We start from the raw sequence: 24,941 nt of genomic DNA, 5'->3' as shown, positions 1-24,941 counted from the left end.
CTCCGCCCTCCGGCCATAATTTGAGCACATGTGCTGTTGAAAGATGGCCCACTTCGGACCAAGTCTATGTATGAGACACGACGACGCTACGCCTTGCCAGAAACTTCGTGTTGCGAGCATCGAGGGATCTACGCTGTTCGCTCCCAGTATAGCAGACTACATTTGTTGAACATCTTCCTACATCGGGTCAAATCCTTGGCAGGATGGCCGCTGCGACATCCGCCCAGTGGCACTCCAACCCACTGAATCCAACATCCGCCGCGCCACCTCCACAGTACGTTGTGCCGAGTTCCGCCGGTGTCAACGAACAACCACTGCCCCAAGCCACCTCGACCTCACCCTCACCGTTCCAACCGCCAACTGCGATGAGAAGCCACGCTGGCGGGGTGACCGTTGACCTACAGCTTGAAAGGACACTGTTCGTAGCCAGAGGAGTTCTTGCTGGCCGCGTGCTTGTGAATGTAGATCGGGCGAAGGGTGTCAAAGTAGGGAGGATCTCGGTTGAAGTGTTTGGATATGAGGGTATGTTGCGTTATGGGAATCGGGATCCGCTCGATGATCATGTGAGAACGCAACATAACGAATATTCTCTACAGAAACAACGCCATCCAAATCCGCCCATCGCCGCCTGCTTCTACACCACATAATGCCCCTGCAAGAAGCCCTCAATGCCTCAGCGATGCCGACAGATGTTGTCGTACCAGGTCCGCCAGACGAACATTCTATGTGGCCCGCACGCAAAGGAAAGCACGCCTTGCCCTTTGCGATTCCACTTGAGAACGCAAGGAACGGCACGGATGGCGTGAGGGTAGAGGTGGAGGGGCCGCGACCCCTGCCGAGCTCCTTCTGGAGTAGGGGCGTCGGCGGTGTCCGATATATTGTAACTTGGTAAGGCTCGGCTCATTGTAGATAATTGAATTGCCAATGCTGAATTGGGCATTCTAGCACGATCGACATCAAAACAGGAAACAGCCGACCTTTAGCTCCTTTAACAACTTATACGCCCTTCTTGCTCCTCGAATCCCTTCCTCTGAAGCTCTCTGGTGGGCCCCAACATTTCGAATCTACTCTGGAAGCTGGATCTCTCCTTGCGAGTGAGATGACTACTGTGGTCAATGGTCGCTACTTGTTCGGTTTGGGCAAAAAAGGCGAGATCAAGTTAAGGGCATCCGCGAAGATCCCGACGTCGGTGCCTGCAGCTGAGACTGGTTATCAGCCTGCGGAAAATGTCTGGCTGGCAGGGAGCACTGGGCTTGTGGGTGTGGAGATTGAGAACGGATGCCAAAGAAGGGTAAGGCCATCCTAGAAACGATTGCCCCATCTGATGGATTGTTCCCTTTCTAAGACTTCCCTTCGGCCCTAGATCACTGCCCTCAAAATTCGGCTGATTCGGCGACTAAAAACCTTCTCGCAACATGCTAACACCCCAGTCAACCCGCCGAATAACCTGAACACTACAACGACCACCCTATTTGCCGAAGCGGCAAGTTCAACCTTACTTCCCCTGTCCTTCTCGCGCGAAGTGATTGCCAAGCGGTGTTGGCGGTACAAAAAGACCGAACAGCTTTTCGAAGAAGATGCAAATAAGACGCAGGAAGTTTTGGCCTGGAAGGGCGTCGGAAGGGGAGAAACGAGAGCCATGGTGGTAGATCTAGCCATCCCCGTAAGTCGATCATACATGCATAACTCCGATAAGGGGCTCTCGTCGCTCACAAACATGTTTTCTGACAGATCGTAGCGAGAAGCATTCGATATGCTGCTTTATTGGACGTTTCTTATGTGATCCAGGTGTCCATCAAGCCTAATGGAAGGTAAGCTAGATCGCTCCAGGATCTCAGGATCTCACGAACCTGCACAGGACATAACATCGATCTCGCTTCCAGTGGTCCACTCTTCGTCGAGATACCTATTACCATCCTGCATCCTGCATCACTCTATCAAAACCTTCCTTTACCTCAGAGTCGCACGACAGCCAAGCCAAGCGCCACTGCACCTCCAATCACAATCGACAATAGACAAGCGCTGTACACAGACCCACATGTCGATCAGAGAGGCGAGACCCCCTTTGCACCTTCGCCTGCAAGGCAAAGCGCGAGTCTCGAATTGAACGCGGACAATGTTGCTTTAGCCGCCGAACGAGATGAAGGATCGGAATCGATCAGCGAGGCCTCGCTTTCCAAACTGACCGCAAGTCCCAAGCGTCAAGTAGCAAATGCCGGTGGTACGGTCTCCTCGATCCGGGCCGTCGAGGCTCTCCGATCAGTGTCTGTCAGCGGGCCGCGAGGGTCTGTCAGCCGCATCGGGTCCGTCGCTGGCACTTTGAAGGGCGTGGACAAACTGGGGTCCATCAGTCTTCAGGGAAAAGGATTGGCTTCGATCCCCAATGTTGAAATGCATTGTGCGGGTGGCAGTAACGTTGCTGCCGCCAGGAACGCCGAATATGACTACCATTTCAGCCACAATGAGGATGGAGCCGGGAACATCACGGATGGGTCAGATTCGATCGTACCTCCGGAGAACCCGCCTTCACCGGCGGCGAGGCGGGCACTGCTTTCGAGTCCTGTAGGAACAGTGCGAACGGCTCCTTCTGCGCCTTCTGATGAAGGAAGTGTCAACCCGGAAGAGATTTCGGCAACGATTGATCGGATGTTTGAGGGGTTGATCCCAAGCCATTGAAAGGACTATTGATTATATGGACGCTCGAGAAGGATCACGACCGTTAGCTGGTGTCAGATGTGTACATGTAATGTGATCGATGTAACTGTACAAATGAAACCGTTCCAACATTGGTGTACCGCTTGCGACCCCACACTTCTTGCTCACTTCTTGGAGAAGAAGGTTGACAGCTTTGTTTGAGTGCGGGGCTGGTCGCCCTTGACAGCTGCGCGCTTCGTAGCTGGGCTGTGTGTGGGGGATCGGTCTGCGGGTCGTTTCCCTATTGTGCGTGGTTGAAACCCGTCACTGGGAGACGTAACCGCAGACTCCCCGACTTCCTTCAGCACATCCCTGGAGAGACATATGTCCAAATGCCCATTGATCGCCACCGCGTCCACCCGTACATCGCAAACGGGACATACAGCTATGATAGCTTCCGAAGGACTCGGTACGCCGTCGGTCGCCGAAGTCAACGGTTTCACATCGGTAACCTCGAAAGGCACATCCGGTGGCCCCGGACTTCCCGTTTTTATCGCCCGTTGCTTATCTGCCGCCATACAGAGAGTAAATTCACCGCGCCACCGCTTTACGAGAAGTTGAAGGTCCACTCGCCTGCGAATAAGTCGTTGAATCCGAGCTGAAAACTTTTTCGCGAGTCCACAAGATCCCTAAAGTACCCGGCTAGCTTCCCCGCATTGCCGCTCTTTCCGACAACAGTCGGAACCACGCGCGCGGGTTTTAGGAACTCCACGAACTCCCGCAATTCTTCGAAGTTGCTATGTTCTATGATGGAAGTGTTGAATAAACGAGACGGAACCCAGAGTGTGCCGACATCAAGGCCTGATACCTGAATAGGGAACCTCATATATACACAGGTGTTCTTGGCCTGGCTTCATGGTGCAATGAAAGAGAGAGCCCGTCCCATGCTGCTTTTGAAACTCCCATGTCCATCCGGTGGGGACGATCCCCGCAAGATGGGTAAACTTTGGAACGTCGTCTGAGAGCAGCGAGTTGGCCCAATCCAAATATTCTTGTGCGAATCCCCAATTCGGTAAAAATCTCCAACCCCCAGGAACCATTTCCCCCAGCTTCCCCCAAGTAATCATATGAACGGAAGATTCGCGAGGCTCTCTCACAAAGATGTTCGCATAAGGCAAGTCCAAAAGATTCAGAATTTCCTTTTTGTCCGGGGAGGTGTAAATGCACAGGTCGCCGCAAGCCGTGCTAATCTCGTGCAGCACTTTCTCCTTGCCGATTGTGTAGGTGGCCACGACGAACAATGTTCTTCGCTGTGCTTGTGCTAGTGGCGGTGTATCATCCTCATGACCTTCGACCTCAGATGTACTTTCTCTGAGGGATGTCGCTCCATTCAGATCTGCAGCAAATCTGCTGGCAACCAGTTCACCAACAGCCGCTGTGACAACGTCCTGTTTCGGGAACTTGTAGCGAGGATTACAATATGTCGTGTCGAGAAAGACTGTTTCGACGTCGACCAAAGCGCCGTCGCGAAACCAGGAAGGCCAACACTTCATCCGCGCTTCATAACGCATATCTCCGCAGTGAACGTATCGCTTTACGCTTTCGTCGGTTTTCACATCAAAAATCAGCACGTGCGCGCCAGGACAGTGGTTCGCATCCATCAGAGTGACCCTGCACTCCGCATTCAGGTCCACAGGCTCATTCTGAGGCAACGACTTTATATACTGTTCGGGAACATCGAGAACGTGCCGGAGTAGCCGTGCGGTAATTTGAGAGCAGTATATGGGCCCATCGCTCCAATTTTTCGTAATTCCGCCATAATGGTCTTGATGGAAGTGACTCAGGAAGTACAGGAAGTCCGGGTTACGATATTTGAAGGCGTCGACGACGATGGCGGTGCCCGGTATGTTCTTTCCCGGAGGGAGTTGGTTCAACGAGATGTTTTGTTTTGTCTTTGCCGCCGACATTGTCGCGGGGGAAGTTGGAACTTGGCCCAGTCAACTAAATCTGGTGATGACGGCGGTGGAGACAAGCGCGTCCAATTGCGCATCGACCAACTTCATTCAAACTTCATTGCCATCACACATCACACATTTTCCCAGGGAAGTCACCTCAGCTGCTTCCACCTTCCCACCCGCTCTCAGTCGCCCACTAGTCTTGTGGGAAAGTCCTGGTTCTGTATAGCCAAGGAAAGCTTGACGTCGCCGCGAATTGCAAAGCGTCCGAGGCACAACCCCGCCACTGGGAGCGCAGATAAACCTTCGTGCCGCTTCGAAAAGAGGAACGGATTTTCGTCCATCGGGAGTATATCAGTAGGATTTTACTTTTCCGCCAAGAAAAAACGGTTCAAAGTTGACGTAGCGAGTGTGGAGGGATGGCGGAAGACCCATATTTCGCTCTCAAAGAGTGAGTGACACGCATAAGCTCCCCACTTCCAGCAACTCTGCCAAGAAAACAGTTATCTAACATGGTATCATCCGCCTATTCTTCAATAGCGAGGTAGAGCTGAACGTGAGCAATACTTCTCGCCTATATCAGCAATGGAATGACAGCCTTAAAGGGCCAGACACGTCAGCGGCGAGCGAGTCGTTTCGCCGGGAGTCGGAGGCTTTGAAAGAGGCGTTGCTGGACATCGATGAGGATCTGAAAGCATTACAGGAGACGATAGGGATTGTCGAGGCGAATCCAGCAAAGTTCAGACTGGATGTGCGAGAAATTGATCAGAGAAAGAACTTTATTGCGAGGACACGGGCGACTCTCCAGGTGGGGCACGGAAACAGGAGACATCTTGCATGAGCTTTTTTTCAAAATGCGGACGTTACGGGGTCAGGTGTCTGATGTGTTGTTTGTCTCGCTGTTCTGCTTTGCAGGAGATGAGAGCAGCTGTACAAAGTCCGCAGAAACGCGTGGAAAAGGAAAATAGAGATGTAAGTTCTTGTAGGCAAAGAACTCTCCCGTCTCAGGGAAGAGTGGTAGCTGACTCTGTTCTGTAATCCCCTCAGGCGCTACTAGGGACGAAAACGTCTAGAAAAACGGACCCATACGGCCGTACTCAAGAGGACTATCAGAGTTCAAATCAACGGTTCATTGAACGCGAAGCCCAGCAACAACAATTATTATTCCGGGAGCAGGATGAGCAGCTCGATGGTGTGTTGAATACCGTAGGGAACTTGAAAGAGATTGCAAATGTTATGGGACAGGAGCTGGACGATCAGACGGGGTGAGAAGAGCACGCGTATTTGATCACCCGCACGCTTGTTCTGTCGCGGAGCTCATCGGAGTTGTATTCTAGGTTACTCGTTGACTTGGAAGCTAATGTTGACACGACGGCGGGGAAACTGCAGCTCGGGATGAAGCGTATGAACAAGTTCATCAAGGACAACTCAGGTATGATGCCGTCGCGACGAAGTGAAACTCGCTTACCATTATGCCTCCTCGCTCTGACTGCATATACTTCATCAAACAGATACAAAACAACAATGGACCATCATCTGCCTGATTGTTGTTCTCATCATCCTCATCCTGATGATCATTTGGCTGTAGTTTGAAGTCCACGCGGGGTTACTTGACGTCGGTCAAGAAAATAGATACAATCCTGGGAGGGGATTTTTTTGGAGTCTAACATCGTTCTTTGGCTATATGAATGGTATTTTGCATATCTGTACATGCGAAGAGCAAGAACGCAGAAAACAACCTGCCGTTTCATCAATACTCATGATCACCCTCGGCAGGTAAAAGTCAACCTTTCACATGTAAACTTCCACTTTTTCATTTGTTTCAGAAAACTTGTAAAAAGACCCATCAAACAAGGGCGGCTCATACATTGATGGAATAACGGCACAAGCTTTGGAAAGCGGAGAAACTACAAAACTACATTCATTTACAGAAACAGATGACCACCGCCAGCCGCACCATTCCTGCCGTTCAGCGCCGTAGTCAATGCAAGGGCGGGCGCATTCTCACTTGATCAATCGAAACCAAATCCACTGGTTGCCGAGTAAAACAACGACCTGTCGCCCGCAAAGTTACCACCATGCATCTGACTGCGACTCGCCGAAGATAACGACGATCGATCGTCAGGGTTTGTGTAGGCCGATGTTTGAAGGGCGGCGCTGCCTCCTCCTCCTACTCCGCCACCGCCGCCCCCGGATGGCGTGGCGCTAGCGGCCACGGGCCCGCCGGCGCCGCTGGTGCCGGAAACGGAGGAATTGATGATGTGCCGTGTGCTGTGAGTGATCCCAGCGCCGCCCATACTGTTTTGGCTGGTATTACTGCCTCTCCTCATGCCGACAAGGCCCCGCAAGCCGTCATCTGCCGGCGACGTCCCATATGGCGCTTGGAATGGCGATGTGTGGGATGTGTCGGACGGTGGCGTTGTTCCGTACAGGTTTTGCATGGAAGGCGATGGTTGCATTGACGGGGATGGGGATGGGGACGGGCACGGTTTCGGCACGTCGGAGGAGGGACCGCCAGGTGTGGGGACGCTGGCTGCCTCTTTCTTGCGTTTGGCCGACTCTTTGAGTTTGGCCCACCGCTCCTTGTACTTGCCCATGGCGGCGTTGAGCCTCTCTCCTTCGTCGCGGACGCGGACGAGCTCTTCCTCCAGCGTCCGAATGCGGGCTTCCAGTTCCCTTTCGCGCTCCCTGCCGTCCTCTCGGCCTGTGGTCATCGACCGGCCCATGTTTCGTCTGCCCCTCGTCGACGCTTGCCGTCGAACATCTTGTCGAAACTGCATGATCGAAGACTTGAGCAAGTTGTTTTCCTCGGCCGCACGTTCCAGGAATGACACTTTGTGGGTTAGCGCGTTCAATGTCTTTTTGAGCTGAAAGTTCTCGAGAACCAACTCTTCGTGCGTCTTGTTAGTGCCCGCGATCGCCTGATTCGCCATGGAATCCTGGCCACGCATGCCGCCGTACTCTCGCCCCATGCCTTGCGTCGAGCTGGTGCCTATCAGTGACCCAGATCTCCGCCTCGCACTTTTGCTCATGGAGTTATCTGACCCCATTGGTCCGCCATTTCCGCTCTGTCCAAAGTAGTTTGACTCCACACTGCCACCAAAGCCCTGCATCTCATTATCTACCACTTGCCCAGCAGCATTGTAGAACACCGGCGGGTTGAATGTGGGATTGGTTGAATTCGACAGCACAGTGGAGCGTGATGCCATCAACGGATGTCCATCACCCGGCGGCACGACCAGATACGAATTCAACATCTGTGTGCTGCGTAGTGAAGCGCCCAACGAGCCTTGATTTGCATCTTTGTGAAACTCGTATCTCTCACTGACTTGCATATGCGGCGAGTTCCCTATCGGAGCGGTGGCAAAGGCCACCGGACTTGGAATCGAAATTTTCTCTACTAGATTCTCGACTGCCTCCCAAAATTTGTTGAAGGGATCTTCTGGGTCATCGTCCCCTTCCTTTGCAACCACGGAGTACGATGCTGCAAAGGAATCCTGCGGATTCAGTTGTACCACCCCCTGCGACTCGTCCAGAGACATAACAGCCATCGTAGCTGGTCCCGGCGGAACGTGAGTCACCACTGCATTCAAAAAGAAACAGGAAAAAGGGCTGTCAGCAACACATCAAAAACAAGACCTCCTGCGCAGGTCACTCACCATTTCCGCCACCACCATATGCAGGGTCAATTGCATTTGTACGGTAGGATTGACTGGCCATTGCGCTATCTGACTGGTTCTGGCCTACAAAGTAATGCCTCGATCCGAAGTCGGAAAAGTCACCCCCAGTCATAGCAGTCCGCGGATTGTGGACATTGGATTGACGTGGATCTGGTGGCCTCAGGGTGTTGCTGGGATTCCCACCGTATGACTGCGGGCGGTCTCTCGATCCCCGATCAGATCGGTGCGCTTGTTGCTGCTGCTGCTGCTGTTGCTGTGAGGTGTTGTAAGGAAGGTATGGAGGTTGCATCGGAGGTCGAGTAGCCGTTGCAGATGTCGGCCTGTTGGAGGGCATCCGAGGGGATGAAGAAGGAGACCGAGTCTGTATCCGCCGTTGCAGCTCCTTCCCTTGTCGCGTGTGGTTGGCATACAGAAGCTTTAGCGTTTTGGTGGCTTCCGGGTCAGACGTGTAACTGACAGCTGAGAGAAATTGCTCTAATGAAACAAGAGAAGAACATGGGTTGAGCGCTGGTTCTAGTACCCACACAGCCTCTACCGAATAGCCACGAAAGACGCGGTGTCTACGCACCTGCAGCTCTGAAGTGAGCCTCCATTGCATTCGCATACTGGCCCGTTTCCGCGTACTCTTCAGCAGCGTGCGCAAAGTGATTGGCTCGATTGACTGGACTTTCGTCCATTGCTGGATATAGACGCTTTGTAAAGGGTCGACCGACTAAAGTACAATTTGAGGTGCGACACCTTCCGGCGGACTTTCAATACAATGAGGACACAGACGTCGCGAGAGTGCGTCGAACGACGGCGCTGTGGCGGAGAGCTTGGCCAGCGTCGATGAAGCTTTTGCTCCTGTAGTTTGGGTATCTGTGTTGGCAGGAATACGTTGCGTTGTGGGAACTTCCGGGTGGGGTGTGTGCGGGAGAATGAACGGTCTTGAGGTCCAGAGTGGAGAGAGGGGGGAAGTCCTGCGTGCAATGGCCGTGACGTGTACAGTGCACGTTACTAACGGCTGCCGTCACATGAGTCACCGTATCGCAGTCATATCCCCCCAATGGACCACACTCAATCGTGCATTGTTTACGGGCTCCGAAGCGGAAGGGAGAACTGCCTCCCAGGACCATCCATATCCATGGCAATGCAGTGGGAATGAAAGGCTGACTGGGAACTTCGAAGTATGGCTTACAGGGAAAAATGATCTAAATATAAATAGAGAGGCATAGCAAGATACTTGGTCAAGAGTCCTTGGCCTCCATAGGTTCAGCGCCAATGCATGAAAATGTAAGGGTATGTCTACAGATCAAGCTCGATCGAGCCGCCGAATAACAAACGTCCAGAACTCCCGCCAAGGTATCCCGTTGTTCCGTCCCTACAAAGAACGCGTTGATTAGCAGGAAGTAGGTAAAGCAAATACCAAGATGAGAGCACTCACTTTCCGTCGTGCGGGAGGTCGAAAAACAGACGCCTGGCCAGCCGTTCATGGCGCTGGAACGACCAGTCGCCCTGCGGCAGCACCAGCGGTTGCCCGTTGACCGCACCTGGCGCTGCTGATACGGGCACGCTCCCACCGTGCGAACTCCCCGATTCCGACCCTGCGCCCGTATCCACGCTCAGTTGCGAGGCCGCACGCACAAGCCCAATCCGACTCAAAAGCGGATGCACTTCGTTCCCGGGCGCAGTGTTGCTCGTCCGGCGAGGCGTGTTTGGCGTCGAGGGCTGTAGAGATTGTGTTTTTTGCTGGGGCGAGCCTTGTCCATCCGCGTTCACGTCGGGATCTGACGAGCCGGCAATGTCCGAGGCGTGTGACGCTACCCAATCATCCCAGTGCCGTTCGACCGCATCGCGAATAATGGCCAGAAGATCGACCCGGCGATGCTGCAGGCTGATGGACGGATTGCGCTCCCCGAGGCGATTGATCACCATCAGGCATTCGGCGGCAATCTCGCGCTCCGCGGGGTCGCGAATCACATCGAGAAGAGATTCGACTTGCAGACCTGATGAATGGGGAGTCGGGGAAAAATTGTGAGTGGAACCGGCATGGTACTCCACTATTAAACATGACTTCCAAGACTGATCATTTACTCACCGAAGTTGAGCTCTTCAGCCGTCTTCTCGTATACCGTCGGGTTACTCGGCAGAAACTGCTTCCCAACCAGAATGCCTTCCGACATGCACAACAGCTTCCACACTCTGGGGTAAAAGTCTGGCGGAACTCTGTTCACTGCTCCGTCATTCTTCCTTCGCCTCAACCACCTTCCTTGCGATGGCAGCAGTAATGTCAAGGACAATCCCGAGGACGTGTTCGCAGCAGCTTGACTGAGAATGTTGCGCCTCGTTTTACCGAGGTCCGTGCGTTGCTCGAGCACAGGTGTCGGTCCGCGCTCACTCTGCATGTAATGCTCGGGAACTGATCCCTTTTCTGCGCCTCTCTCGCCAATGATGCACCAAGAATCTCGGTACTGCAATGATCGAATGGAAGCCGATCCAAGACTCTCTAACGCAGCAACGGCCAACTCAGACAAGTTCTCTGCGGCGTCATCCATAACAGCAACAACAACGATCGTTCCTGGGTCCAGGAACTCCACCAGCTTGGCGAACTCCTCGGACTCATTCTGCGAAACGTGCGTATCGAAAGTGACACGTTCCAAAATGGTCCCGTCGAGGGGATCGAGGAGCGCCACGTTCAGGCCACGACCGAATCCCCAATCGCGGATCTGCTGCTTTTGTCCATCCCGCCACACGTCGATTCTCGCGAAATTGCCTGCGTTGAAGCCGGCGGATTGAACCTGAATGAGCAAGTCCGTCGGAAGGTTTGCTCCAATGTTTGACAGTCGCATGGCGGACGACTCTGTTCCCTCCACCTGTACGTTCGCAAGATGCCGCACCCGCGGGATTGACGCGGTGAGACCCAGGGTAGCGCTGTGGTGGAGATCCTGCAGGTTACAGGTATCGTGAGCCGCCAGGATTTGCCCAAGTAGGCCGCACATCTCATAAGGGCTGAGTTGCATCAGCTGCTCGATGGCCACTTCCTCATTGCACCCCTTCAACCTCGAAATCTCCTCTCGGATCGCGATGATGAAGAAGTGGGTCCGTACACGCATGATACCTTCGAACATGTCAGGTGTGCCACGGATGAAGGAGCCCAGATACGTTAGGATTTCTTGTACAAGAGGGGCCTCCCGTACATCGCTTGCACAGTGTTTGTAAATGCTCTCCTTTAAAGCCGCCGGCGACATTGGCGATGTGATGAACATCTCCTCGCTTCCGTATCCAATTGTTACCGGGCGTTGACGGATGAGTAGGTCAGAAAGATTGATCGTCAGAGAGTTGACCATCTTCTTTAGAAGTCCGGCAGCTTGTCGCACGATACTCCATTGTCGCAGATGCATCGCTTTGAGATAGACTTCCTCAAGGAGTGTGGAGACGGTCCCTAGTCCTGAGATGTCATACCCCAATCCATGGCAGGAATAGATGTAATGAAGCAGGTCAATCTGATCGAACAAGTTGGATGATTTGCGTAACAGATCAACGGCGGCAGGAACCTTGCCCGCGTCGCGCAGGGTCAGCGTCAGCACTGCTTGAGATGCGACAGAATCTTTCGGAGGGCTGCTGTTCGGATCAATCGGATCGCAAGTTGCGTACATTGGCCCATGACGAGGAGTTTCCACACGGACGGAGTGCGATGCATGCACCGTCTCATCAGTTTCCTCGATATGATCGTGCAAGCGGAATCCATCTCGCGTCCACACTTCGTCCATGACCCAGGGACTTGCCAGAGGACTCTTGGGTGCCAGCAAGTCCATGCTAGACCGCCTACGAGTTCTCCTATATTCCCCACTAGCCGATCGCATGCGTTCCTTCCCAGCCTCCTCCGTGTCGATGGGCGAGTAGGACAGCTTCGACAAATCGTGATCGGCACCCTGCCCGCTCAACACCGAGTCCCAATCCTCGTAATCGCTGTTTTCGACGCTGACCAGGAAGTCAAGACTTTCGACACACGCGGTGGGGATCATATCACTCAGTCGGCCAGAGCGGACCCTCACCCCGCCAACCCGCCCTGACCGCAGAGACATCATAAAGTTGAGGAGGTTGCGTCCGCTACTATGGACAGAGTCGTGTCGCCACCTTTGAGATTGTTGATCGATGTCACGGATGCCGGCCATCATTTCACGGGTCAGCATTACAGTCATGGTAGGTCGACCAGTGGCGTCCCAGTGGTTTCGCACAAATGAGAGTTCCTGTTCGAACAAGCTCACAAGATAATCATTATCGCTGACGAGATAGAACTCCTCTTTATCCATGAAGTGCGGCGTGAAGGCATAGAGTTTGCCCTGGCAGCGGTATAGTTTACATGTGCTGAGCGTTCCCATTGGCCGCTTGGGCCGCCCAGTCAGTCCCTATAACGAATGCGAGAGTTTGAACGCTATCGCCACATTTCAATAGACTCAATGACTTACAAGCTTCTGGTTCTCTCCCAATGCAGTATAAGCGTCACGCAGGGCCGACGGAGGGGAAATCTTCACTGGTGCACATGTTTCGGCAACCTGAGTATCCAAGCCAAACTTCCTCAAACGGTCCTGTAACTCCTCATCCTCCGAAAGGATCACGACCTGCACCACAACCTCTGAATTGCTCTTTCGACGCATCGAGAGTCTACGGCCCAAGGGGTCCAGCTCCGCAGGCGATAGCAGTTCATCGTGAATCAGGTTTCCAAGAATATACAGACTTTGGGCCCATACAAGTGGGACATTCTCGTTCGGTACGCGCTCTTGAGATTTTGGACTCTTGCGCTCAGCTTCCACAGCTTGGCGGGGAACGATGAAGAGTTCCGGCACTAAGCGCATGTGCGCTGGAGGTAAGATACGCTTCGAAACCGAGGGCGTACGCGCATGTGGTGAGTTTACTGGCTCGTGGGCCAGTTGATGCCGGTTGAAGGTCGGGATGCCCTCCGAATCGACCAGTAGTGGATCGAGCTTGGCCCGATACTCGTGCACTTGTGCTGGGTCATCACGGAAGAGGCTAGACTCCTGTCAGCTATTTGTAATTCAAGGTTCTTAAGCCTCGCCATCCTCACCCGTCCAAAATCATGTAAGTGTAGAATAATGGCCACTCAGATTCAATCCCTTCAAAGATCTTCAATTCCGCGGGGTCGTAGTGCAACCTGAGAGGTTTAATGTCTGTTGTCAGCACCCGGGCACGACTTGTAATGTCCGGCGTGCAAAGGAAAGCCGACTGAAACCCACCTCCTATGATCTTCGAGCATTGTTTGATGCCCGTCACGCAAAAAGCGTTTGAAACCATAATTGCCCCCCAACTTCTTCACAATCTCGTTCCGCGTCCGCGTGACCAACTGCTCGTCGTGCACCGCAAATGCTGGAAATGAGATCACCGACAGCAGGGCAGCATCGATTTCCTTGGAGCCGGATTCACGGGGAAGTGCCGAGTGCAATGTGGTGTAGTTCCGCGTGATCTCGTCTGGAAGCACATGAATGACAGACGCTGGTCCTCCGCGCGCCCCAAAGAGGTTCAACCCCTTGATCGCCTGCAGCGCCGCGACCACCATGCCTATACTGGAAGAATTCAACTCCGGCTCTCCATGATTGACTTTGTTTCCACGTTCCCAAACTCCGAAGTCCGGAGTCCTATTTCACGCGTACCGTCAGTCGTCGGTAGCCCTGGAGGTCAAATGCCCTGATCTTCACTCACCTGTATGCGCGTTCGATGTAGAACACTAGATTCTGGATGAAATGTACCTCATCCATGGTATACACGACACGCATTCCACTGGCTGTCATCTGCGAGAGCATGAGAAGAAAAATGCTGGTCGCATCGATCTGAAGATGGCCCCATTCATTGTCGCCGACGACGGTGCCACCTGTTTGTGTGTTGTACCTGACCCGGAGTCGGACGAGGTCAATATGGGAATATAGTGAGCCCGCCATATGTGAACCGAGCCTCACTTTGCATGCAACGCGTTGGTAACCGCCTGAGTATTCTTGAACTTTTCGACCTTATCGGCCTGGCGCATCATTGCAAACAGTAAACCTCGCATCGTCTTGATGGTCGCGTGTTCCAGCTCATCTGCATCAACGGAGCAATTACTCGTTCAATGGGGCCGGGGCGAAGCGGGAATGCTCCCATATCAACTCACATCCTCTCCCATCATCATCGTCAATACGCCGGTAGGCGAGTGCCAAACCCCAGACCGAGAAGATTGTATACACGTTATCCCTGTGCAAAGCGTACTTTAGTCGCGAGGAGTATCATGCTATTTGACGAACATATGATCTAGACATACCGAACCCAGGCGTCCCGGTAGTCTCCGTGGGTTGTTATCGCGACTGAAGCTGGGATCTTGAGTTCAAAAACCGCGTAAGCACGGAGTCCATCGTAAACAGCGACCTCTCAACGGCCCACATGGGAAAAGCAAATTCTGGCGGAATACACACCAGCCCAGTGACAGCATTCTGACGCGTGAGGATGATGCTGGCCACCTCATGATAATATCTATCAAGCGCCGCACGGACAGGGGGCGACATTGTATAGAACTATAGACAGCGAGCTGGCGCTCAAGGGAGGGACTAAGATGGTGTGGTAAAGCAACAAGCGTCTTCCGCACAGAAGTGTCAGGCTACTTCAAGAGGGGCTGTATGCGGGAGAGATGTGCGAAAGAGACAGGTTGGGAGGCTTGGCAATGGACTGGGAATGGGCTGGGAAAAAACGCCCGCCGCCTCCCTGGCAGCAAACAAGTCCAAAATCGGGCGGCATCGAGATAAGGCGGCGTGCATGTGCATTGTGCACGACGGCAAATGAAAGAAAGACATGACACACGGTTAGGGTTGATGAAGACGCGTTGTTCGGCTTCCACGCGTTGTTTGCTTTCTAGAGCCTCTCATGCTGCTCACCGTGTTTCTCTGACAAACCCGATAGATCAACTATACGTGGGTAGCAGTATCATATTCCACAGCCATGATCTCAAACGCTGGAGGAGACGAAGGGTAAGAGCATAATGCATCGTAGTCATTGAACGGCTTCTAAACGGACACTCTTCGCTTCTCTGAAGACCGCTTCTCGGCGCCTTGGAATCCGAACACTTGGTTGCGTCGTTGAAGAAACACTCACTGCAAGACGTTGGAAGTCCAGAATGGATGAAGCACCACGACATCGTGGAAAAGCTCAACATACAAGCGCATTGGAACACCTTGAGAATGTGCGAGGAATTTGTTGGTGTGCAGATCGTCGATGAGCAAAAGGTGCGGCATAGCGTAATACATTTGATGCCAAGAAAGGTTTGCTTCTGCCGCACGAGGAACAAATCTGAACATTCACTTTAGATGGAAGCAGTAGTCTATGATCTAATTTTGATAGATACTTGGAAACGTCTTGTGTGGAACAAGATCAAGAAAAAAAAGATCCATCCGGAGAACACCCTGCGCGTTTATTTTATTGTGCGTCTTCTCCCCTACCTCCGTCTCCTTGCCGCAGAGCTGTGATGCTGAACGACTTTCTCGAATGTCCGCAGCTGTATCACGAGTCAACTGTAGTTAACCTCCTGGAGATCCTGCTTTACAACCAGACAGCGTGCGAGAGCCTCGGTGATGCTATCGTAGATCTGATCGACTACTGCGCTAGGAAGATCAGCGAATTGAGCGTTTCGGACCACGACGCAGAGCTGAGCGATGAAAGCAACAAGGAGAGAGGAGAACGGCAATCCGCTTCAAATCTTCTCGACAATCCGTCCCAACAACTTCGTACCCATTTGTCCAGCTTATCCGTTCTACGCCATATTACGACGCATCTCTCCGCTTTGCCGTATAGCGTCATGACGAGGATATTGGGGAAGCATGATCTGATTGTGGCGTTGGCGTGGGTCATGGAAAAGAAACCATGGGAGAGGCGAAGGCGGGTGGGGAAGAAGTGGGTTGTGGAACGATTCGGGGAGAACGGGGACTGGGCGGCGATCTCCGAAGAGGAGAAAATGGGAGTTGCCCCCTGGGAGGCGCAGGTAAGGAGTAACTGCGTGCTGCTACTGATTCATATGGGAACATCTGGAAAATCTGAGCATTCTTGTACCGCTTCCAGGTGTTGCTGACGCTATACACGCTGCTACTGGACGGTGAATGCCGGAGCAAGTATGAGTTCAACCCCACAAATCACGCCATCATACTCAAGGTCGGTTGTCTGTTTGTCTGGACCCCTTGCGAACTGAATCTGTTCTGATAGAATTGACCTTGCTTTGCACTCCAGCTTCGGCAGCATATCACTCCCACCATCCTAGATCAGCTCCCTCCTCTCGCATCCCTTCTCCGCTACCTCGAGGAGCTCTCCTTATTTACCCCACCGAATGGCGGTGTCGCAAAACCGCTGATGGGCTTTGTGGAAGAAGTGCCCAAACTTGAAGGGGAGATCCTGGACAACGTTGATTTGAACACTGTCAGAGCAAAAGCCGCGGACATGCTGAAAACCGCTGGAAATGAGAGGGATATTGCCCAATCGTAGGTTTCGACCTTCATTTTGACCGTGAAACCACAATCTCATTGTGTCCGCTGATACTTATGCTGAATCGATATGACAGCCTTGCGGAGACGTACACCCACCCGACACTCTCCACTCTCCTTCCCGACACCCCTAAATGCGCCAACCCAGGCTGCCCGAACCGTTCCACTCATCCGACGGCTACGCAACGCTGCTCTAGATGCAAGAGCGAGTGGTATTGCTCCCGTCCATGCCAAGTGGAGAACTGGAAGGTGCACAAGACGGTCTGTGATATGCTGAAAGCTGAGCAGTAAGGCACTTAGATGCGGGACATTCAATATGCGGGGATATGTCTCCACTTTCCTTTGTATTTACAAAGATTTTGTCAGTTGGGGTACATGAGGTATGTGAGGGGAGGAGCGGGGAGGTGTATGTTTGGGTGTAGGGTATCGTACATTACGAGATGCGAATCATGCGAAACAAAGCAGCCTGGAGAGTGTCAAAACCTCGGCCATAGTCTTTGAAAACAGTACGAAATCATCGTCAGTCGAAGTCGTTTCGTCTTGTATGACACTCCGAAGAAGGTGATATGGTGTTGCGTGGACCTGTTTGCATATGAAGATAGTGTGTCAATCGCAATACACTTGTATTTGGAGCATTCCAAGGTGGACTGGCTTGGTACATACCTGCTTGGCCGACTCCGGGCCTTCAGCGGCGAATGTTGTGTTCTCTGTAACTTCTTTACCAGGAGGTACGACATAACCCGCCTGCTTGAAGTTTTCCCCAACTTGCCATTGGCCGTCAAATACCAATGTGTGCCATTCCGTCTAAAACGCAATGATTTGTTACGAAGGATTCTATTCCAGAGTCATTGCGACGAGAACATACTTCTTCTGGCAGCGGCCAACTGTCGTCAGGTTTGGACTTGCGGAACTGGAAGACGCACTTTGAGCTCGATACCAGGTGGTTCGCTTGACTCCGCCTAAACATGATGTCGCCGGAACAGGCGCTGATTGCTGTTATGCACAACTGCTCAACGGTCGGGTTCTGTGTTTGATGGTAAGGATTCAGTTTCTGTAGTGTCCCTCCGAGGGTTACGATGTAACGTCACACCATACCTTGAGTATCAGATCATCCAGCTCGACGATCTTGTTGGGAGGTGGACCCTGGAAGTTGGCTCCTATCCTCGACAGTCTCTATCAAGCGCATAAGCGATTGAATCTCATCAATCTCCGTAGCATGGGTTGTTCTATCAGGCGCATATCAATTATTCAAACACATACCCGGAACAAGATAGCGGGAAACAACCATGCTTCTCCTTCAGCGAGCTGCGACAAATCCAACGCCGGCCGCAACGCCCGACATTTTCCCGGCCCCACTTCAATCTCCAGATCGTTTAGTAGCCCTCGGATGTGAAGGATGGCGGAGTTCGGTGCGATCGGGCGGATGGACCAGTCTTCATATGGGAACTCCGCATACGTGTACTGCAATAAGTAATGTACATTATTACAGGGGAGCCACGTTGGGAAGCTGATGAGTAATTCGGGAGAAAATTTACCTGCACGACGGCCGTCGGTGCGAAATGGATAGTTTTGAACCTGACCAGGCCGCTGGCTAATGGATTCTCAGTACATCATTGTCCTCAATCGCGATGGGAACCTGCCTCCAAGGCAACACCCACCGGGATCAATCTCAACGTCTGCGATTCCGTCCTCGTCCCACCATTCCATTTTTGAGTTCCACCACCGCACCGTGGCCACTCCATTGTGCAACAGACATCCTGGCTCTAACTGAAACGTTACCGTCGTCGGCCATAGCGAGGAATCGGAGACAGCGGGGCCTGGCCCATCCGCCCCGCTTTGGCTGTCATCACCGGCGGGTGCGGTATCGGGCTTTTCAGCAAGATCCTCATCTTCCTCCGTTGCTTCTTTCTTGAAAGGATAAGTGATACGTTTGATCTTACCATCCTTTGACACCACTACGAATCGACGCGCCATCCGTCAGTCGCTTCCACCACCTTACAGCTTAAAACTCGCGACATGGGATTCGAACACTCACTTGGGCGAATGGTCCACGCGTCGACAACCTTTGGCATGTCTGGCATCTCGATCAGATCAAGCTGCAGCACGGGGCCGATCACCGACATCGGCGTAGGGCCCTCTTGCTTCTCATATGTTGCTGTTGCGGTTATGCCACTTTCGAGAAGCAGTCGGATAGCGATGTTGGCCAATACAAGTGGTTTCGGGAGGGAGGCGGAAATGTGAACGGATGGAAACTCTATAACCTTATGGCTTCAGATCGAACGCCGTGGGTCAGCCGCGAGTCAGGAGGGGGTCAGGGCGCTGACAGGCGAAGGGAAGTGTTCGACCTACCGAGGGTTCTTGGTAAGGTTGCCCCAGATTCCGTAGACGTAGTCCTTCGTAGTGGACAGAAACTGGAAGTTTTCGTTCGCCTCTCTTGGGAACTGATCTATATGCTATATTCGTTGCTCGTTAGCTCTGGTGACGAATCGACGCCAGATTCTCCTCTCTACCGCACCTGCAGCGTCCGCATTGTGGCCATGTTCCATTTTCCATTAATTAGCTCCCGTATTCGGATTAGATCCCTGCCAAGAGCTTCGGATCTGGCATTTCGCCCGTCTGCTGGTGCATGCAGATGTTGCTCTATCTCTCCACAAAGCTAGTTTTGCAAGAGCAAACGTGATGAGCATTTCTGTGCGCCGCATCGTGAGCAGGTTCGCATGGGGGGGCTACTTGCAATATCAATCCCAGGCAGTTCCGTATACAACTTTTCCAATGAGAAACTGTTTTCGTCTCGCTCAGAGTCTACAGCCCATTCGTCAAGGTATGTCACCAGATTTCGCTCGTTGAGAGGATTTGGCAGTGGTCGGCATTGTAAGTACGCTTGCCACTAGGGCCCCGGTCATCAGCGCTGTCGGTCAACGTGAACTCCGCCTTGGTCCGAGGACTTACCTCGGCCTCTTCGCGGCGGCTTTTCAGAATGGCTTCCAGTCGGGAAGCGCGCGTCGCTGTCAATGTGGCGAGTTCGGCGGCTTCGGAATCGAAGCGAGCAGCATCCTGCAAAGGGAATAATCAGTTAAGCTTTCCAGGTCCGACGGGATTGGTCTCCGGCGTCCGTGGCTTGATATCGTACTTGCACGAAGATCGCTTCCAATGCCTCCCTCTGCTGGCGCTCCAGGAGTTCCTGCTCCTTCCTAGCCTGCTCGGCCTGCCGTGCTTCTGGTGTTTCGCCGAAAAGAATTGGATTCAGCTTTTGGTGTTCAACTCTTCAGCACAACTGGTTGGACACTTCCGGATGCCGAGTACCTTCTTCAGCCCTCAGCCGTTCTTCTTCAAGTAGCTTCTCTTTTTCGATATCCTTCTTGGACTTTTTCTTCTCTTTCTTTTTAGGTGGCATGGCGTGGACAGTTTCCGCGCTTGATGTGTGTGAGGGTTGCTGAAATGCGAGGACGTCTGACAACGTTTCGACAACATTTCGACGCGTTCATCCGAGTCCGACGGCGTGACACCACAAAACAGCAAAAACTGGAAAAAAGCTGTCAAGGCTCTGTTCACGCCCCCGCCAGAATTTCGCTTTGCCCCCCTTGCTTACCTCCCTACCTTCCTACCTTCCATAATGGCAACCCAATGGGCGCGGATATACCGCTCGCCCGCGCGGTGGAGCCCGTGGGAAAAGAGTGTGGCTGCCGCTGTTGCCCTATACTTCATTTGGCCATTGCTGACAACCCGGTCAATTGCCAACATTGTGGACTCTGTGGAGTCCTCGTCCCGCAGCACGCTCTCCTCGCTGGATCTGGAAACACGCTTTGATCGAAGTATCATATTGTCGGAGAAGGAGCAAAAAGCGGATGAAGTTCTGGCCAGAATCCGTTCAACGGAGTCCCTCGCGTTCCAGGTCTCAGGCACGTTTCCCCCTCACCTGCGGTTCCCCGTCGCCAAGCCATTGATGGAGGAATCCGAACTCTACACGCTGCTAAGGCAAATGCCAAAAGGCGGGATCTTACATGGGCATTTGGAGGCGATGGTTGACATGAAGTGGTTGATAAACACCACGGTGGAAGGAGAGCACGGAAGCACCTGCTTCGTGAGGTAACATATCGAAAGCGCATCGATTTGGGCGCTTCTGCTGTCTGCTATTCATTGCTCATTCGGTATATCCATAGATATGAGGAGAAAACGGTCCCAACATTTGATCAAGCGGTGGCAAGGAAAGAGAAGTTCGCTTTCTTCAAGTTCGCCAGTTCATCCTCAGGGTTGCCCCCAGATGAGGGATGGGCAACATGCAAAGAAGTTCGTGATGCTTTTCCCGGTGGCGCCAACGCCTATGACAGTCATTTGGAGCTTCAAAATAGTGTTATTCGGGAGTAAGTTTACGAGTTTCGAGAATAGCGCTGATATGGAAGGTAATCTTTCGTCCCTAGCATATTCAAGAACGACGATGCTGCGTGGGCCCAATTCCTCATGTCGTTTGAGATGCTAGGGTCCATTCTCCGCTATGACCCCATGTTCGAAGCATACATAGGGCGACTGATTCAGCAGTTCTATGAAGACGGCATACTTTATGTACGTAACTCCGCACCGCTCGACTCCTGCCCACTCTAACCCATCTCAATGCCCAGGTCGAGATCCGCATGTTCAAATGGGAAACGTACCTTGCAAACGGTGACACCAAGCCATTCTCGGCTGTGCTGCGCAGCGTACGCCGAATCGTCGCAAAGTTCAAGCAGACCCACCCCGACTTTCAGGATTTAAGGTTTGTGTGGCAAGAGGTCCGATCGCTGGACAATAGCGTGATTGCTGCATCCATAGGCGAAGCGATTCAATATCGCAAATCCCACCCTGATCAAATCGTCGCGCTCGATTTGGTTGGACATGAAGTGGTAAGTCTAGAAACGTATTGTTATGTGAAGCGGCGAATCAACGGGGTCGGTCGCCGCGACCTGTCGCTTGTGGGGTGAAATCAACCTCTTCTCTCTACCAGACTCGTTCGCTGGACGAAGTGCTTCAAACCCTCGTACAAGGCCAGCGCACCGCCAAACGGGCGGGCGTCTCACTTCCCCTTGTCCTGCATGCCGGCGAGACTCAACGCTGTGGGCCCGCGCCAGATGCGAATCTTGTTGATGCGTTGCTTCTCGGAACAAAACGCATCGGGCACGGTATTGCTTTGTCCCGACACCCCGGTCTCATCAAGCGCGTCATCGACCAGAATATAGCAGTCGAAGTCGCCCCGATTAGGTAACGACACACCTTTTTTATTCTCAACTCAAGGCCACGGTCCGAAGATCGGAAGATCGGCGAGCAGGCTTACTGACCAGTTTTCCTTAGCAACCAAATGTTGGGCTACGTCAAGGATTTGCGAGAGCATCCAGTCATTGACCTGCTACTAAGCGGTGTACAAGTGACGTTGGCTCCGGACGATCCTATGCTCTATGGTAAGTACATGAGCGCCGCGGCCTTGCCTACAAAGTGCTTCATAAGCACATGAAAGATGTAATGGAAATCGTCACTTTATCAACCTAGGCTATGAAGGTGTGACGCCGGACTACTACCAGGTGTACATGGCATTCGAGTCGCTTGATCTTCGCTCATTGAAGCAACTTTCCCTCAACGGAATCACCTTCTCGGGCCTGACTCGTGCGGAGCAGCGAACGGCGAAAATTGTGTGGGACCGGAGGTGGAAAGATTGGGTTGACTTCGTGATTGCTTCTGGCAAATGACCTGTATATGTAGTCTCCCTAATCTCTTGCGCGCTCGTAGGCTTGCGTTATCGAGTTATAGATATAGATGCACACATCCCATAATAGCTGGGATCTGCGGTGACGCCCTGAACTTAGATTATAGAGCATTGTAGATGATTGTGCAGAGTCCATGCATCCATGCATTTGCACGTACCTTCTTGAAGGATTTGTCTATCGCTGACTTGCAGAACCTGGGAACGCATGAGCTCAGTATTATTCCCTTCCGAAGTCTATGTTGCCTTGCTCTCCATAGTGCTTTCCTAAGCGAATCGGACGAGGGGCTCACCCCGTTTGCAAGTCACATCTCAGAGGCTTCTCCCATATTGAATTTCTCAACATACATGGACTGTGACATGCAGGTTGAATGTCAATGTGCTTGGTACATGCATGTGAAACCGAGTTTGATGTAAGGCAATATGCAGTGTCTGATGAGCTTTTTGAGGAATGCTCTAGCCCAGGAGCATCTCCGGTTGCGTGATTTCCAGCTGCCTGGGCATCCCTAGATGAAGAGGTGACCAGCGGTCAATCTCCTGGAGGTTGGGTAGCCTGCCCATCCTACAAGCTCAGGAGGTCCTTGAATGCATCTGATGCCTTGAGATAAGCTACAATGCAGGGTTGGCAAAATACCAGGTCATTGCTTGAATGGCTTGGCCAATGTCTGGCCCTGGACCAATCATTGCATAGGTGACGCTGCCTACTGTAAGGCATTTGATCATTTCTAGACCATAACCAACTTACATGCAACTGGTTCATGAATATGAATGAAGTGGTACCTGATGTCAATGTGCTTGGTTTGTGCATGATGAACTGAGTTCATAGCAAGTGTGGTAGCACTTCGGTTGTTTTCCCAGATGACTGTGGGGTTCTGGATGAGATCCTTTTTGTATTCGGTGCATGCTCAGTGTAATGTCAGAGGAGACTGTTGGAGGTATCATCCTCCCGAGTCCCCGGTTAGCGTTCCCATTGTTTATTTCCTCACGTGACTTCACTCCCGCTTACGCCATGCTTCTGGGTACATGACTTCTCCCTTTTCTTACTACCCTGGACCTCGCGTCCTCCTTTCTGTCTTCAGACAAGACTGTATAACTTCATACAATATAGGGCTTCGTCCCCCATACACAGGTTCCGTTCTCTATCCATATTCCTTTGCCAACTACCGCTAACAGGTTATGAGCCCTGGCTTCGCCTGCTATTTGCGTACGAATCTAGAATGGAGAGCTCGGTGTCCCCTCGCCGGTTCTTTCAGAAAGCACCATGCAGCCAAAGGATTCAACAAACCAAACTCAGAAAGCATGCTCTGCTGCCTTAGCAGCCGGCAAGCCGTCTACCCCAAATATGCGCTCCCAAGGGAGAGCACTCCTGGACTCACTACCGCCAGCAACCAGAGGAGGAGGAAAAAAAGTTCAACCAGCTCTTAGGAGCTCTGAATCTTCTAATTGGCTCTCTGGCACTGACTCACGTACTCCGCCTATTCAAGGCGTACCCCGTCAAGTGCAACAACGAAGTGAACCATCACCTACTGTAATGTGGAGTGTCTGGTCTTATTGGAGAACGACAGGTCAGCGAGACATGTCTCGCCAGGTGTGCGAGACATGTCCCAGACAGTGTTCTCCAATGGACTCCGACCTCATGGGTCCTTTAACAGTGCTCGTCGCGCATTCCTATGCACAACAAGTAGTTCTTTTACTACATATCGCATAGCAGAGCCGACGAACACCCAGTCGGTCTACAATACCTTACAGCAAAGTAGTTATTGTATACGAACATCAGTTAAACAACCCGCGTGGAAGGTAGTCCACATCACATGGTAGCACCACTCGTTTCGAGCAAAACGAGCTTCCTAGTAGATAAACACGTCGGCAACTTCAGCATCTCAAAATTGCGGACGTAGCAATCGTCACAGAATGTCAATACAACACTTCTAGACGATTCAAATGGCCTTCAGGACCTCCAGGACAACGTCCGTCGCAACTCCTGAAGCCCCTAGTGCGCTATAGTCGAAAAGCGCCGACCTCTAGGTTATTTACCTAGTGGAACAACCGATACGTCGCAACCACCTTGCTTTTTGTACCTGGGTGGTTAAACAAACCACCGTAATTCACAGTTTGCCATCCACACCTTACTCTTCCGGTATATCAACCCCTTGAAGGTATACGTTCAACGGTCGACACGTAGTCAACATAAACGCGTGTTTACTAGTAGCCAATTAGTAACCCGTTTGCGGATCGGAAATCTACCCCAGTAATTTGATCCCCTTCAAACTCGGAAACCTTGTAGAGCACACTGGGCTTGAAGACTTGTGAAAGTTTCGAAGAGATTCGACCTACGGATACGGAGATATCGAAAAACGCGCTAAATTGTCGCCATCATAACCTCTGTATAGCAAAACTATCCCAGTTTTGACCGAAACGACCCTCGATCAGGTTTTTCCCGACCCCGAGAATTACC

General features: G+C 52.3%; 8 protein-coding genes across 8 annotated transcripts; 4 read left to right on the top strand and 4 right to left on the bottom strand.

The window, feature by feature from the left end:
- The first annotated feature begins 1 nt into the window (after position 1).
- EV422DRAFT_383848 (uncharacterized protein) lies at positions 2-2,065 on the top strand. The gene is made up of 4 exons (XM_053066799.1): positions 2-522; positions 597-888; positions 946-1,291; positions 1,364-2,065. Exons 1-4 carry the CDS (start codon positions 204-206, stop codon positions 1,736-1,738), a joined length of 1,332 nt encoding a protein of 443 aa, XP_052927088.1. The 5' UTR covers positions 2-203; the 3' UTR covers positions 1,739-2,065.
- Positions 2,066-3,241: 1,176 nt separating this feature from the next.
- On the bottom strand, positions 3,242-4,601 carry EV422DRAFT_494149 (beta-lactamase-like protein; the record flags this gene model as incomplete). The annotated part of the gene is made up of 3 exons (XM_053067720.1): positions 3,242-3,438; positions 3,503-3,974; positions 4,065-4,601. 3 exons carry the CDS (start codon positions 4,599-4,601, stop codon positions 3,242-3,244), a joined length of 1,206 nt encoding a protein of 401 aa, XP_052927087.1.
- An 89-nt stretch (positions 4,602-4,690) lies between these two features.
- EV422DRAFT_522636 (syntaxin 6, N-terminal-domain-containing protein) lies at positions 4,691-6,393 on the top strand. Its single transcript, XM_053069838.1, has 6 exons — positions 4,691-5,040; positions 5,130-5,397; positions 5,505-5,561; positions 5,637-5,854; positions 5,927-6,021; positions 6,101-6,393. Exons 1-6 carry the CDS (start codon positions 5,009-5,011, stop codon positions 6,175-6,177), a joined length of 747 nt encoding a protein of 248 aa, XP_052927086.1. The 5' UTR covers positions 4,691-5,008; the 3' UTR covers positions 6,178-6,393.
- Positions 6,394-8,525, bottom strand: EV422DRAFT_522635 (uncharacterized protein). Its single transcript, XM_053069837.1, has 2 exons — positions 8,249-8,525; positions 6,394-8,172 (listed from the first exon to the last, which is right to left on the bottom strand). The coding sequence occupies exons 1-2, from the start codon at positions 8,379-8,381 to the stop codon at positions 6,602-6,604; spliced, it is 1,704 nt and encodes a 567-aa protein (XP_052927085.1). The 5' UTR covers positions 8,382-8,525; the 3' UTR covers positions 6,394-6,601.
- An 806-nt stretch (positions 8,526-9,331) lies between these two features.
- On the bottom strand, positions 9,332-15,099 carry EV422DRAFT_522631 (glycosyl hydrolases family 15-domain-containing protein). The gene is made up of 11 exons (XM_053069836.1): positions 14,710-15,099; positions 14,559-14,614; positions 14,412-14,491; positions 14,221-14,341; positions 13,967-14,152; positions 13,504-13,902; positions 13,335-13,421; positions 12,718-13,279; positions 10,347-12,657; positions 9,693-10,254; positions 9,332-9,629 (listed from the first exon to the last, which is right to left on the bottom strand). The coding sequence occupies exons 1-11, from the start codon at positions 14,797-14,799 to the stop codon at positions 9,554-9,556; spliced, it is 4,530 nt and encodes a 1,509-aa protein (XP_052927084.1). The 5' UTR covers positions 14,800-15,099; the 3' UTR covers positions 9,332-9,553.
- A 45-nt stretch (positions 15,100-15,144) lies between these two features.
- Positions 15,145-17,049, top strand: EV422DRAFT_618631 (uncharacterized protein; the record flags this gene model as incomplete). Its single annotated transcript, XM_053074042.1, has 7 exons — positions 15,145-15,258; positions 15,324-15,513; positions 15,595-15,708; positions 15,783-16,265; positions 16,343-16,432; positions 16,508-16,755; positions 16,836-17,049. Exons 1-7 carry the CDS (start codon positions 15,230-15,232, stop codon positions 17,047-17,049), a joined length of 1,368 nt encoding a protein of 455 aa, XP_052927083.1. The 5' UTR covers positions 15,145-15,229.
- Positions 17,050-17,960: 911 nt separating this feature from the next.
- EV422DRAFT_383551 (uncharacterized protein) lies at positions 17,961-20,396 on the bottom strand. Its single transcript, XM_053066796.1, has 11 exons — positions 20,348-20,396; positions 20,062-20,280; positions 19,889-19,974; positions 19,708-19,812; positions 19,493-19,645; positions 19,274-19,414; positions 19,108-19,211; positions 18,794-19,026; positions 18,417-18,713; positions 18,294-18,349; positions 17,961-18,219 (listed from the first exon to the last, which is right to left on the bottom strand). Exons 2-11 carry the CDS (start codon positions 20,150-20,152, stop codon positions 18,007-18,009), a joined length of 1,479 nt encoding a protein of 492 aa, XP_052927082.1. The 5' UTR covers positions 20,153-20,280; positions 20,348-20,396; the 3' UTR covers positions 17,961-18,006.
- Positions 20,300-22,689, top strand: EV422DRAFT_522623 (uncharacterized protein). The gene is made up of 7 exons (XM_053069835.1): positions 20,300-20,844; positions 20,919-21,119; positions 21,177-21,318; positions 21,375-21,635; positions 21,737-21,990; positions 22,081-22,187; positions 22,276-22,689. The coding sequence occupies exons 1-7, from the start codon at positions 20,372-20,374 to the stop codon at positions 22,470-22,472; spliced, it is 1,635 nt and encodes a 544-aa protein (XP_052927081.1). The 5' UTR covers positions 20,300-20,371; the 3' UTR covers positions 22,473-22,689.
- Positions 22,690-24,941: the final 2,252 nt, after the last annotated feature.

This window comes from Fimicolochytrium jonesii (genome assembly GCF_025526975.1).
Source record: "Fimicolochytrium jonesii strain JEL569 chromosome Unknown EV422scaffold_6, whole genome shotgun sequence".
In the NCBI taxonomy this organism is placed as follows: domain Eukaryota; kingdom Fungi; phylum Chytridiomycota; class Chytridiomycetes; order Spizellomycetales; family Powellomycetaceae; genus Fimicolochytrium; species Fimicolochytrium jonesii.
Note: the sequence above shows the minus strand (reverse complement) of the source record. Positions and strands in the feature narration are given on the sequence as shown.

Coding starts and splice junctions, on each gene's coding strand:
- EV422DRAFT_383848 (XM_053066799.1), top strand. CDS start 204: ATGGCCGCTGCGACATCCGCCCAGTGGCACTCCAACCCACTGAATCCA. Junction 523..596: donor TGAAGTGTTTGGATATGAGG/GTATGTTGCGTT, acceptor TATTCTCTACAG/AAACAACGCCATCCAAATCC. Junction 1,292..1,363: donor AGAACGGATGCCAAAGAAGG/GTAAGGCCATCC, acceptor CTTCGGCCCTAG/ATCACTGCCCTCAAAATTCG.
- EV422DRAFT_522636 (XM_053069838.1), top strand. CDS start 5,009: ATGGCGGAAGACCCATATTTCGCTCTCAAAGA. Junction 5,562..5,636: donor TGGAAAAGGAAAATAGAGAT/GTAAGTTCTTGT, acceptor TAATCCCCTCAG/GCGCTACTAGGGACGAAAAC. Junction 6,022..6,100: donor GTTCATCAAGGACAACTCAG/GTATGATGCCGT, acceptor TTCATCAAACAG/ATACAAAACAACAATGGACC.
- EV422DRAFT_522635 (XM_053069837.1), bottom strand. CDS start 8,381: ATGACTGGGGGTGACTTTTCCGACTTCGGATCGAGGCATTACTTTGTA. Junction 8,173..8,248: donor ATATGGTGGTGGCGGAAATG/GTGAGTGACCTG, acceptor TTTTGAATGCAG/TGGTGACTCACGTTCCGCCG.
- EV422DRAFT_522631 (XM_053069836.1), bottom strand. CDS start 14,799: ATGTCGCCCCCTGTCCGTGCGGCGCTTGATAGATATTATCATGAGGTG. Junction 13,422..13,503: donor ATGCTCGAAGATCATAGGAG/GTGGGTTTCAGT, acceptor TAAACCTCTCAG/GTTGCACTACGACCCCGCGG. Junction 13,280..13,334: donor ACTTACATGATTTTGGACGG/GTGAGGATGGCG, acceptor ACAGGAGTCTAG/CCTCTTCCGTGATGACCCAG.
- EV422DRAFT_383551 (XM_053066796.1), bottom strand. CDS start 20,152: ATGCCACCTAAAAAGAAAGAGAAGAAAAAGTCCAAGAAGGATATCGAA. Junction 19,646..19,707: donor GCCGCCGCGAAGAGGCCGAG/GTAAGTCCTCGG, acceptor CCGGGGCCCTAG/TGGCAAGCGTACTTACAATG. Junction 19,415..19,492: donor AACTGCCTGGGATTGATATT/GCAAGTAGCCCC, acceptor TTGCAAAACTAG/CTTTGTGGAGAGATAGAGCA.
- EV422DRAFT_522623 (XM_053069835.1), top strand. CDS start 20,372: ATGGCAACCCAATGGGCGCGGATATACCGCTCGCCCGCGCGGTGGAGC. Junction 21,319..21,374: donor ATGAAGACGGCATACTTTAT/GTACGTAACTCC, acceptor CTCAATGCCCAG/GTCGAGATCCGCATGTTCAA. Junction 21,991..22,080: donor GTCGAAGTCGCCCCGATTAG/GTAACGACACAC, acceptor AGTTTTCCTTAG/CAACCAAATGTTGGGCTACG.